Source organism: Labrus bergylta, chromosome 3, assembly GCF_963930695.1.
Source record: "Labrus bergylta chromosome 3, fLabBer1.1, whole genome shotgun sequence".
Lineage (NCBI taxonomy): Eukaryota > Metazoa > Chordata > Actinopteri > Labriformes > Labridae > Labrus > Labrus bergylta.
The window spans coordinates 20,210,963-20,223,882 of record NC_089197.1 but is presented as its reverse complement, the minus strand read 5'-3'; the positions used below and the strand labels follow the sequence as shown (position 1 = coordinate 20,223,882).

General features: G+C 40.5%; 1 protein-coding gene across 5 annotated transcripts in view; it reads right to left on the bottom strand.

The window, feature by feature from the left end:
• The window catches only part of sox6 (SRY-box transcription factor 6), a 131,837-nt gene that overhangs the window by 93,637 nt on the left and 25,280 nt on the right, over window positions 1–12,920 (bottom strand). For 4 of the 5 annotated variants that reach the window (XM_065952917.1, XM_065952918.1, XM_065952916.1 and 1 more), the window contains one exon: window positions 9,257–9,308. The exons of the other annotated variant lie outside the window; for it this stretch is intronic. In XM_065952917.1, coding sequence (XP_065808989.1) covers window positions 9,257–9,291 — 35 coding nt within the window. In that variant the 5' untranslated portion in view covers window positions 9,292–9,308. The remainder of the gene's footprint in view (window positions 1–9,256; window positions 9,309–12,920) is intronic. 5 annotated transcript variants of the gene reach the window in all.

Below are 12,920 nucleotides of genomic sequence, written 5' to 3'. Positions count from 1 at the left end.
GCTCTGTTTGGAGGTGGTTAAAAGTTACCTCTAGTGATTGACAGCTGATACAAAAAAAAGAGAGAGAGACTGGAGAAAAATGAGACCCGAGAAGCAAAAACCCGAAACGCCAGCCACTGATCTGGGTAATTGCCCCAAAATTTGGTTCACAGAAGATATGTATGAGCGACTGTTTCAGCAATGCTAAGACAGTTTCATTCATGGGCCAGCACTGAGAAAACCAGAGTAAATGAATGTGAAACATAGCCCTAATAAAATCACAGAGCTGACTGACATGGCTGAACAGAAAAATGTGCTGTACTTCCACTCCAGGGGTGCGGGCACTGTAGTGGATAAGACGTTGACCAAAACTCTAAATGGGTCAGCAGCTGGCTGCTTTCCATGTGTCTAATACTCATACTGTGCCTCAACTCTTCTGCGTTTGTCCAGAGCAATGCATGAAATTCCAAGAGTCAAAAGACATACACATACACCAAACTAGTACCAGATTTTTGTGCAGTGTTCACAACAAATACTGAATGAGGCCTGGTTATGTGTTATTTTTCTCTGTGGTTGTCAGGGAAGCTTGTGTTTACCTTTTCCTCTCGGTGAGTTTCTCTTTTATTCTTTTGCTGGCGTGTTCAGAGGACACATGCATCATGACAGTGCTCCAAAATGAAATCATTAACTAAATTGCTTTCTTAAAAAGCCACAAGTGTGCGACAGGATTTGTGTGTGTGTGTGTGTGTGTGTGTGTGTGTGTGTGTGTTTGGCTGTGGGCCACAGGCCTCTGGTTCCCAGGCAGCCTCTGCCCCGGCTCTGTTGTGGTTCCCTGCCACCACACTCATTATGCTCAGCCTCAGCGCAGCTCAGCACTTAGCAGGGCTGCGACTCACCTCGGCTCGCTCGCTGGGTGAGTAGGAAATAATCTGGTAATCTCAAACTACTCCTCCATTTCAACTGGGGCCCCTTTCACACAAAGAGAGCCTTTGTCCCGAAACATTTATGACCACTCTTTAAATCTCAATCAGGGAATCACTCAAAAACACATTAAATAAATATGGTTTTACATTTGATGTTTAAAGCTTGATGGGAATTCTATGGAGCTGATTTATGATTGTATACTGAAACAACAGTTCCTGCTGTGACTTGTCAACATTCTAACAAACTGAAATAATGTGGAACATCAGTGTCTCATATCTATGAAAATACATTACAAGTACAATAATATTTTTTCATTGATGTCATATTCAGACACAGAAGCACACTGAGAGAAATGCACAGTAAGAGAAAAGCACACCTAGACATTGTGTAAGAAACTAAATCTGAAAACAACTTTTTGGACACTTTATCAATCTGCCTGAGATAGATCTCAATAAACAAAGCAAACAGAATGAAAGGCAAATAGAGAGTGAAGGCCAGACAAATATTTGATAAGAGGATGGTGACTGTAGCTGAGCTGTATGACAGACACACACACACACACCTCTCAGTCTTGACTGTCTATCAGCTCTACACTGTGCTGAAGGCAGCAGATGTCTCTTTCACAGCCCAGAGTGTGTAACCAATCTGCAAACAATAGTTTGAACTCGAAAAGGTCACAGCACTTGCGACACACTTTTTACAGTACAGGGACATCATATCATACTCAGTTTAATTTTCTTTTACTCGAAAGAAGGTCGAGGTATCTAACACCGAACAAATACGTCAATAAAATGTTTATTTTCTGTTTGTGTTTAGGCATAAGTCTGCCGCTATAATGCTTTTTGAGCTCCTGTGTAAGCTCCTTAACTAAGTTTATGTCACCCTTTTGACCTCTTGTTGAACTAACAGTTGATGTAAACATGTTCAATCCTATTAACCTAATATATACAAAGTACAGGGGAAGTGCCACACTGCCATGTGCTAAAAGCCACTCTAAATCTTAATTACAACAGACAGCCATGACAGTGGAAGAGATCCAGCATCAGCCATGCTCTCTAATACCTGCAACTGTGACCACAAGATGTGGAGCAACTAAAGAGTTAGTTTGTTTTGTATCAACACCAGCCTCCGTTTTGATACTGTTTCGCTGATTTATAGACATTCAAATCAATTGTTATAAAATAATTTGAAAGAAAAGTTTTAAAAGTTTACTTTCATGAGTAAATCACAAATAGTGAGGAGAGGTGCCTTGACTGAACATTTGGAGGCAGGTTGTTACTCTTGACTGTACATTTAGCATGAAGAGGTGTCAGGTGCATAAAGCACCCATAATAAAAGCAAAAGGACTTTTGCTATACAAAAAAAAAAAATCCCAAAAACGTGTTGCTTCATGCAACTTTGTAAAAAAGGGAATCAATGCTTTGGTCATGGGCTCATCATTTGTAAAGCTTACAAATCCTTCAATTGTAAAAGCTTTGATCAGACATAGAGTGGATTTCAATAAGAATTCAAATGGTAAGAGGCAGAAGGTATTTTGCCTGATTATTTTCATACAAAATCAAAAGTATTGTTTGGTGCTACATAAAATAGATACTGCATGTTGTGATTTTTTTCTGTTTTGTTTCAATGTGTGTGTTTGTGAGATTGTGTTGTGCTGACTTGTTGCAGCCCACACTCATTTGTCAGTGGGGCAGCCCTCCAGAATCAGCCTGCATATCATCTATAAATGGCAGCTACATCATTACAGCACAGGCTAAAAATACAGGACGCACTTTCCTCCATTTCCCTTTATTCTCAATTGTGTGTGAAACTTTAGTTGAGAACCATGTAACGCTAGCTTTATTTGGAAAAAAAAAAAAAAGAGTATTTGTTTTGGACTTGTGGAAGGGCCTATAACAAATCTCCTTCATTTTGACAGTAAAATGCAGAAGTTATAGCAGGAGAGACCTTTTTTCTTTCGTTTCTGAGCCAGATTTTAAGAAAGCTCTCTAAAAGCAATCAAAAGTTTCAAAATTTCCCACAACTCTCTCCTCCTGTGGGTGTGCCTGTAAAGTGCTTCACTCCTTGCTCTCGAAAAACTCTAAGGGATTGCATCATGGGACGGGGTGTAAGACGATGGTAGCAACATACTGTAACATGGAGGAAATACCTCATGTTGGTTGATTCATAAACACCTTGTGCACTGGCTGGCAGGACTGCACTGGGCTGGTTGTAATGGTAGAGCTGTACTGTGCCCAATGCCAAATCCCAACACAAGTGCTGTTCTGGGGCACACACACACACACACACACACACACACACACACACACACACACACACGCACACACACAGAAACAGACTCGCACAGATTATAGTCTGGCCTTGTTTTAATTGAGCCCCAGGCTTTGTGGTGTCTGTTATCTCTGACTAATAGCATACGTTGGCCCTCTCTCATTAACAGAGTGGGTCTTTATCAGAGACCCTTGTTTGATACAGTTTGAGTTGATGCATTATGAACCACACACCAAGAGTCAACAGTGATCTGCATATTCAATATCTTCCGTAATTATATGCGCAATTCATCAGATGGGATGTGATTGCAGGGGAAGTGGAATAGAGTGGAATAGAGAGGAGCAGAGAGGTCTGATTCCTGGAGGACTAAAGTCTAATCACAAAACTAACATGATAATTGAAATCCAAAGTGAAAGGCTTAGCTCTCAGGGAGAGTGTGTCAGACATGGAGTGTAGAGGTGCTAGTGAGAAGAAAAAAGAGCACGAGTTGAAAGACTAGCAGGACAAATAACATAAACTGATGACAATCTGCACCAGATATTGTCAGTAATTCAATTAGAAGCTGATAGCACAAAGGATGCTGGGAAGCTGTCTGCAACATTCCAACCCAAAGAAATATTCTTAGACGTTTCTGTGTTTCTGTTTCTTTAGACAAAATTATTGGTGCCTTACTACACAAACGATATAGTTTACAATGATTCAAAACTGGTGATTTTATTAGCGTTGTCTTAACTATGGAGTGAACCCCTAGGTGACTTTCATTTTTTAGTCTTTTTCTAACAAGAAAGGGCATAAAATAAATTTCCAGGGAAAATATGTTTCTTATTTTCCTCAAGGCTCCTAACTTGGTGGTGGAGAGTGTGCGTCAGGGTGAAGTTCAATAATGCCTCTGTATTCAACATAGCCACTATTATCCCTATTGGCTTTTTTAGACTCAGCTACATTATTTTCAGGAGGTGACTGGAGTAATTGCTGTATGCACATTGTGTTTAAAAGGATATTCTACACTGCATTGAGCTAAACTGTCCTCTACTTACTGCTAACATTCAAGCAAATAAGCAAAAAAAGGATGTGTACTTCGACTTTGTTTGGGAGGTATTCTTTCCTTAACCACTGGAAGATAGTGTCTTGTTTCTTCTTGTGTCGTATTCGTATTAGAGAAAGTTTGGTCCGGACATTGCTCTAATATAAATCTGTCCTCCATTTCACCTCAAAGTCTGAGCTGTCCTCACATTCTCCTCTCATGTTTTACACCCAGCGAACGCAACCCAAAGTGAGACCCTCACGAAAGAGACAGCCCTCCTGTCCCATTCTCCTCTCACCTCCCCCCCCTCCTCGTCATCTCACTGCAGTCCCTCCCACCCACAGGATTCATATTCATCCCTCAATAACGTTTAATTAGTAATGCCAAATTCATTAACCTGTGCTGCTGTTACGCTGGCCTCGGCCATAAATTAGCTTAATGTGAGCAGACGTATTGCAGCTGTAATAAGGGACATAAAACTCAAAGAGAAACACATACTGTTCCTCCATAGCCATGGATCATATGAAGTCAGCAGTGTTTTAGTGCAGGAGCTTTTCTTTTCTGTCTAGCAGCTCTTAACTGTAAGACCATTAAACATTTCTTTTGCAATGATTGAGAAGCTGTTGAGAAAAAAATAATGGATATTACTAAATATTTAATATCCAAGTTTTTTTTTTTAGTTGTTTTCAATATAAACATAATATCCTTTGCTGTTAGATAAAGATGCAAAAAATCAAAAACAAGCAGGAAAATGCAGTTGTGTTATGGCTATTGCAAGGAAAGGCTGCATTGGTTAAATATTAAGGAGGGGGATTCATGTAAAAGTTCATTTTGTTTTTCAGATGAGCTGAGATGCCAGAACTCAATGCAGACTTTGCTTGTATAAGTAAAAGAGATGCAAGAGACAATTCCAACAGCTTCTGACAGCTCTGCCTAATTGGTCCAACTCTTTGGAATCGTGTTTGCTTTTATTTAATCAGCTGAGGGAATGTGTACATTTTGGCTGTGGGGCATGTTGCCCCCTTGATCGCAAGGAGACATGTTACCAGCAGCCTTTTCTGTCAATCTAGTTTTCTTTGAGATTCTTTCAGATGGACAACATTGAGGTTGTGTTTTCTCTGCAGACAATCTGATCCAGGAAACAACGTGCTATTGTAAAAACCATGAACGACCTTCACTGTCCTAGGAATACACGTTGACCTCTTTGCTCCTCTATCCCCCAGTGATCTCGCCTAACAACTCGCACCAGAGAGCCTATTAGGCCTGGATCCCACTTTGTTGTTAAAAAGGGTCTTGTCCTTTCAGAAACACTCACTTCCTTGCTTTCTGTTTTTTCAAGCATAGGTGGTGGTGGAACACAAGTTCATTGTTCCCCTCGCAGATGGAAGTTGGAGTTACCAGGGTAACAGCTCTAATCCTCCTTTTTTACCACTTTTTTCGTATTAGAAGCCCATCGAGTGCTACCTTTTAAGTCACAGGCGAGAGCGCTCGCTCACTTTTAATTAGCTGTGATTCTGTTTGCCAGGAGACAGCATGATGAGCTAATCGAAAATTTACGAAATAATGACGTACTGCGAGCAGCTACTTCTCTCTCCTGAGGCTTGCTCCAAGAATAACAATAATGAGGCCATTATCGAGGTTTGCACTTTAAAAACACTGCCCTGCCACCAAAACAGAGGGCATAATTGTTCTGGTGTTTTCCATACAATCAACAACCCATTGTTGATGACTTGAGAACTATGGAACTAAAGAATGGGGGCCATAATGATCGGTCTGTGCTGCCAAGAAGATCTTGTACAAAGTGTCCACTGAGGAGGGACCTCGATAGACTACTGATTTGCTTGTGAGGACTCCAGATGAAGACGACTGTCTGGCTTTGTAGAAAAAAAAAATGTCCTTTCTGCTTTTTGTCTGTCGTGGCGCTCAAACAGCCCCCAAGCTGCATTAGAAAAGAAGCATTCATTTGGTGAAAGGCTGGGAGTCACACAGGCTCATATGAAGGGGCCACAGAGTTTATGGAGAGAATGGCCATTTATATAACCTCCTTTTGATATTAAATATAAATGATCTGTAGCAAAGGATCAAATTAATTAATTAACATTAAGCTCTCCACAGTGCTTCCATACATACAACTAAAAAGACAATTTACTTCACCAGACATGTTTGTCAACTGAGCTTTATCTAACATGTCAAGATAACTCAATTAGATAATTGCATATCTGTGCTCCAAAACTAACTTCATTACAAACCCAGCCCAGCCATTTGGGAATGACAACATCCCAGAGAGAAAATGATGATTAATTCACAGGGGGAAATAAAATATTTTCCCAGAAGTTTCCACACCTAAACCTACTGTGTGAGAGCTTGGCAGGTTTGTACAAACACTGTGCTGCACCTATTAGCTTTGCTCCATTGTAAAGGAGAGCGAGAGAGAAGACTGAGCTCGAGGGCTGGAAAATGCTAAGTGGGCCCCTTAGCCTAGTCAACCTTCGGTGGGTTTCATTTATCTTCATCTTGTTAGACTAAATTAATTAACAATCTCAATGTTACACACTTTCTCCTTTCATTACATCAAATAATGGCAGAAATGTAGGGGGAGGTCCTGCCCACTGGGAGCAGACAGAAGACTGAAGATCTCTCTCTCTCTCTCTCTCTCCCTCTCTCTCTGTTCACATTACTGTATTATCTCTTCCTTCCCCTTTCTCTCCACACTCACTCTCATTTTCTCAGTGTTTTTGATACACAAACAAAAACTTGTTAAAAGTCTTCCGTAAACATAAAAAAAATTGATGTTAAATGAAAACACTTCATTTCAGAGAGGCTTACAATAGCAGCAGGAATAGTTGTCTGTTACAGACACATTTGTATACTTTAGTTCAAAGAACTTTTGCCTTTGTTTGGGAATCTTAAACAAACTGGCATTATTTTTATACCGCAGTACAAAGGCTTGACTTGTACATAAAATATGAAATGAAAACTTTTCCCCTCGTCTGAAGAGTTTGATGTATTTTTAATGTTGCCATGTGTCAGGTGCTGTTAGAAAGCTCTTTTACAGCTTTAAAAACTAAGTGCACTGTCTGTATGACTCAAAACAAAACTCATGAGTCAATACAATAAAGAAAGGCCCATCCGGTGTGAAAGTGAAATATGCCGTATAGCTCTAAAAGCCAATAACATCTGCTCATTGGATCAGAAATGTATGAGCATGTTTAAAAAAAAAAAAACTTTGACCTATTTCAGTTACTTGAGAAAAGATACTGGGATTCTTCAGTGGAGGAATGTCAATCTGCCACATCCATCCCTTGTTTCTATCCTTTCCTCCCCTTTCACCCCCTCCCCCCACCCCCACAGCCCACTCCAGGACACAAGTGTTATCCAAGCAAAAGGGCTAACCCTGAAGCAAAGCCTGCCTTTAATCTCGGCCTGATTGTTGAGGCGTCCAATCTGCAGCCAGTGTGCTTGATATCTTTCTACTGGCTCTTCTCCTTTAATTAAAACGGACATTGACAGAGGGATGTGGATTAGCAGTGCAATAATGTGTTTACTTAGAATAATCACAGTGTTTCTCACTGCCATGAGAACAAAAAGAAATTGTTTAGAGGACAGCAGAGGCCAAAGGTCATGTTTCGGTCCTTTTGCTGTCTTTAGAAGATGTGTGCAAAACATTTCCAGAGAATCAAACATGTGCTTCTGCCAGACATCCTCTATGTACCGTCCCACTTTAGCACATAGTTTATAGTGTATCCATAAGTGTAATTTTTTAATCTTCCTTTCTGGTTTGGACAGGTGCTGAGAGCTTATGCTGTCATTCACTCTGTACAATTACTCCTAAAACAAAAGCAGAAATAAGCATAGGTAGTTCACTTTTTAGCAGCTGGACGACAGAATAACTTCTGTAAAATCAGATGTACCACAGTAAAAAGATAAGCGCCATGCCTTAAGAATAAAAAATATTGTACTTTTTGAATTGCATGTTTTGCAGCAAACAGTAAGTTTATTAGATATTACATTATATCCTATATAATTCAAATAGTTTATAAGTGAGAAATTGCTCTTTCAATATGTTAAATACAATGAAACAACGAGAAACAGTCAAAGCCATTCATATAAATGTAGGAGTTTTATTTCTAAGTGTGATTTTACATGATTAAATTCTTAAGCTAAATAAAAAATGCCCAAGAGATTTTCCTTATTGGATTCCTGAAGGACATTCTCCCTAGTATTGGTATCAAATTGTCTTTTCTTTTTAAAATGCCCCCAGCAGTTGAGAAAGGGAAAAAAATGCTGTTAATTTAATCAAATAAGTGACCTTTTGAAAAAGAAATCAAAGAGGATTCATTAGCTTTAGTAAAGTTTGGCTGACAGCAGCTTTGAAAGGCAGATGCTGCTGCTCTGGCTTCTAATGAGCCAACCCTAATTAGGGAGCAACACTGGAGCCTAGAGAAGGTGGTTGACTAGGAAAGGAGCCAATGATAAATACACTCTCTTATTTACTTTCTCTGTGTGTAATGACAGCACCAAGTTTTTAATTAGAATCATAGGAAGGGTTTAAACCAAAATGTAAATCTTTATGGTAGGTTGAATACAAACACAGAAAACGTCACAAGATAATAACTACCCAATATCACTGCTTATTGTTCTTAAAGGGTTGGGGGGAGAGGGGAGGGAGGGGGGGTTTGGTTAGAAAAAAGCATCATGGGTAAAAACACAGAAGGTCTGATCTTCTGGTGAAGTGAAAGGAAGAATAAAAACAGCTCAAAAACAGTAAAGTTTTAAAGTGGTGTATGTTTGCTTACAGTCTGACTGTCTTCTATCAGGGTGAGCATGCCAGACAGCCACACACTACATGAACACAATCATAACACACAGCTTGGGTAAATATGTCATAATCCATGTTTGACAATGTTCAAATATACAGACACACACAGACACACTCACAAAACAGGACAAAGTCTAAAGTTAACAACATGTCAGAAAGCTTAACCCCTGTTAGCCCGCTACAAACCCCTGTTCGCACAACCTGTGATCCTTAATGGCAACAACAGAAATGAAACTAACCTCAGTAAAAAGCTGCTACGAAGAAAGCCCTCCATGTCAGCGTGTGGGGGTTCTGGCAGGAGAAATCACAGAGAACCATTTTCACTATGTAACGAGTAATAATCAAGAAGAAGAAGAAAGAGGGGAAGGGAAAGAAAGAGGGAAAAAAGAAAAACACAGAGCATACATCTTCCTCCCATAATAAGGCATGTCTTTAATTAAAGCAGAAATATGGCTAGCAACTTATCCTCTCTTTTTATGAACTGACATCATTAATTATACCTCTTTCCATCGAGGGAGTGGATTTGCATACAACATTGGTTTGCACAGAGAGCCTGATGATATGTTTGCATCAAATAAACTCTGCCTACTGATCTCTATACAGTCTTTTTCCACAGCCGTGCGCAGATATATACATGTACATACAGCACTGTGACCACAGATCCCGCTGCAGCCCCAATCCTTTTCAGACTAGCTAACGGTGGTCCAGCTGCAGCCCATGTGTGGCGATGGGTACTGTGGCTTCTGGGAGCCCGGCCGCAGGGGACCCAAGCTGGGACTCACAGCGTCAATGAGGCAAAAGGATGTGGTCATGATGTCACCACTTGTAGGGGTCGTTCAGAAGCCTTAACCACAAAATAGTAGAGACACATGGCTAAAAATGTCTTACAACAGGTTTCCATTAGTGTATGTTATTGGTCTGTATAAGATATAGTTTGATTGTGTTAAGATTGGTTGAACAGTGATCAAGGCTTCCATGTGAGTGGTGAAAATGAGCAGGGATTCCAGGGAACAGATTTGTGAATGGAACTTTTCTCTGTGGCTGAATGTAGATGTCTCTGTGGATCTCTCAACAAGCCTTTTAAAGATGCTCAGCCACTGAAATATGGCAGTGATATCATGCAAAAATATTTTCAGCATTATAACAAGTTATTCTCCTCAACATTTTAGCACCGCACCATCATTTTAGTCAATTTCATAACATTGAATTCAAGAGCTTTAAAGACTGAAAATCACATTTTCCTGCTGCGAAAATCACTACTTAAAACACAAATGGAAAGAAAAATAGTCCTTACTCAACATATCCTGTATTTTACACCCTTATTCACATCATCATAAAAAATACAAAATATAACAGAAAATGACAGGCCTTAAACACCTTAAGTTTTCGTGACATGGGTTTAGTTTGGCATTTTCTTGCCTTGCTCTTGTGGCTTTTGAGACAAAGCCTCTGAGAGAATGGAAAGAATGAGCTGGGCCCAAGGACACTGTGCCTTTCAGTCTGGCCAGCACTTAGGATCCACGAGGCCCAGAGGGCTCAGCCGAGACTTTTCTCACAATAAGGTGTCTGGGGAGGCGGGAGTGGCAGAGCTGGGGGCGCTGAAACTCTGCTCTTTTCTGCACTCAGCTGGGCCCAGCGCACATAATACCATCACCACGGCACAGCACACCATGCCAGTGACAACGTGAGAAAACAACCGTCAAACAGTGCAGAGCAGATCAAGCGTGTCTCCTCACTTCTCTGAGTGCAAAAAGCACACATACTCTGAGGCAGGCCCACAGTAAACTAAAACAATCACTAACACAGATGGAACGCTCTCTGAACTTACAGTATACATGCAAACAAATTCTAGCTATTACACTATTGTATACTGCCAACCTTTGCTCAGAAATTAGGGAGAGGAATAGAAACAGTAACGAGTTTGATACAGAAACTCAATTTTGCTCATTATTCCTGAAAGGTTAAAAGGAGAAACCTTAATTTATCTGAATGAGTGTTTGTCGTTTATCCCTCAGTAGGCAGGCTAAAAGCACAAAATAAGAAAAAGAAAATAAATAAATTAGGCTATGCTTAGTTTCTATGTTTATCTCTGGTCCTTCTCCACAAACCTTGTTCTTTCACTTTGTGTGCTTGTGTTTCCTCAGCTGTGCCTGCTGTCTAAAGTCCCATTGTGGTCAGGAACAACTGAACTTAGTCTCCAAAGGTGCGGTTTGGAGAGCAAATGACCAAACTCAGGAAAAAGTGACTGAGCCACATTGTATTTGCTCCTTTTTAAAAAAAAAAAAAAAAAAAAAAAAAAGAATGTCTTTAAATCAAGACTAAGCCACAATTCAAGGGCAGGCTTTTTAGTGAAGGAGAAGCAGGGAGGATAGACATCACTGAGTTGGCCTGGACCAGTCCGAGCAGCACGGCGGCCCTTTCGAAGAATCAGACTCTGCCAAAAGCTGCCTCTGCCTAAACCAAGTCTCCCACCATCTGCAACAAATGTGCTCTATTAAAGCAGTACCATATGGACAACAAGCTAGCTATTAACACGGCTTCAGCACATCCCTTTAACCTAGCCCAGATTTCTAACTTCCAGTCAAATTGACTGCTGATTTAATGCATCGCCAGCAGCCATGTGGGTCTTGGCACGAGACGGCACTCTCAGCCTTCAGTCATTAACAAGCTCACGTAGAGATCAGCGCACAGCGAGACACTGGAGTTAGTTGCACGGATCCTACCAGTAACTACACCCAGGGTTACTTGTTATATCCCTAAACTTGATCCATATGAGAATAAGTAGCAAAATCCAAAGGAGAGTGCAAGAGTCTGCATTGATCCAGAACTCAAACATTATTGAAACAAGTAAAACCAGCTCTATTGGAAACAATGGAAACAGGCTTATGAAGCACATCGGCCCACAGAGCTGCTGCAGTTCTTGTGTCTCACTTCTTCCACAGTGATGGAGAGTGCATTTGCTTCTCTGCATGGAATCCAAAATGCAAGTGATTAACCCCTACAGGGTGTCTGTGTCTGTGGGGGGGCAATTTAATCCTCGAGGGTCAGGCGGCCATGTTGACGCCTTTCCCCTCACTGAGTCATGAGGGGACCCACCCACTGTTCACAAAGCCATGCTCTCTTCTCCTGGACCATGACGCAACAGCTTTAAACCCTTCTGTTTTACAGCTCAGAGACAAAATACACACACACACACACACACACACACACACACACACACACACACACACACACACACACACACACACACACACACACACACACACACACACACTTAATCAATTGCAGTTTTACAATTTGAACCCGATTCCAATGTTCAGTAAATTTTATTTGTTTATCTTGTCTCCTCCTGTCTGAGCTGCTTCAGAATACAGTTCATAATTGGGTGGAGACACATTTCTTCTGTCAGAAATCTGAATGTGCATAACGCTGTGAACTAACAGACTCAAATACTTTGGGAAAAAAACAAAAACAATTTCCTTTTGATTTAAAATTCAACCTTCTATTTATGAACCAAATGAATAATTCTTTAGGCTAACAAAACTTCTTCATGTTTGCCCAGCCAATGATTATTTTTTTATTGTTACCAGACAGTTAACTAATTATTCCTATTATTATTATCACCATTTTCTGATGAAAAATCTATCTAATGTCACCCATGAACAAGCAGGATAAGATAATTTTTCCACACATCTCTGCCTGTAGCAACCCCATGCATGCTGTAGTGATAAGCTAAAGACTGGCTGATGACGGGCTAATTAAATGAGCCTCTGTGCTCTCAGTAGAGAATCAGGATGTGTGAAAAGGTGCTGTTAGTTTGAGAAGAGGGGAAAAACGCTGTCCAATCAATCCCTACATCCCAGCGGACAACTTTATGCATACTAGACACCAAGTCAGAAATAC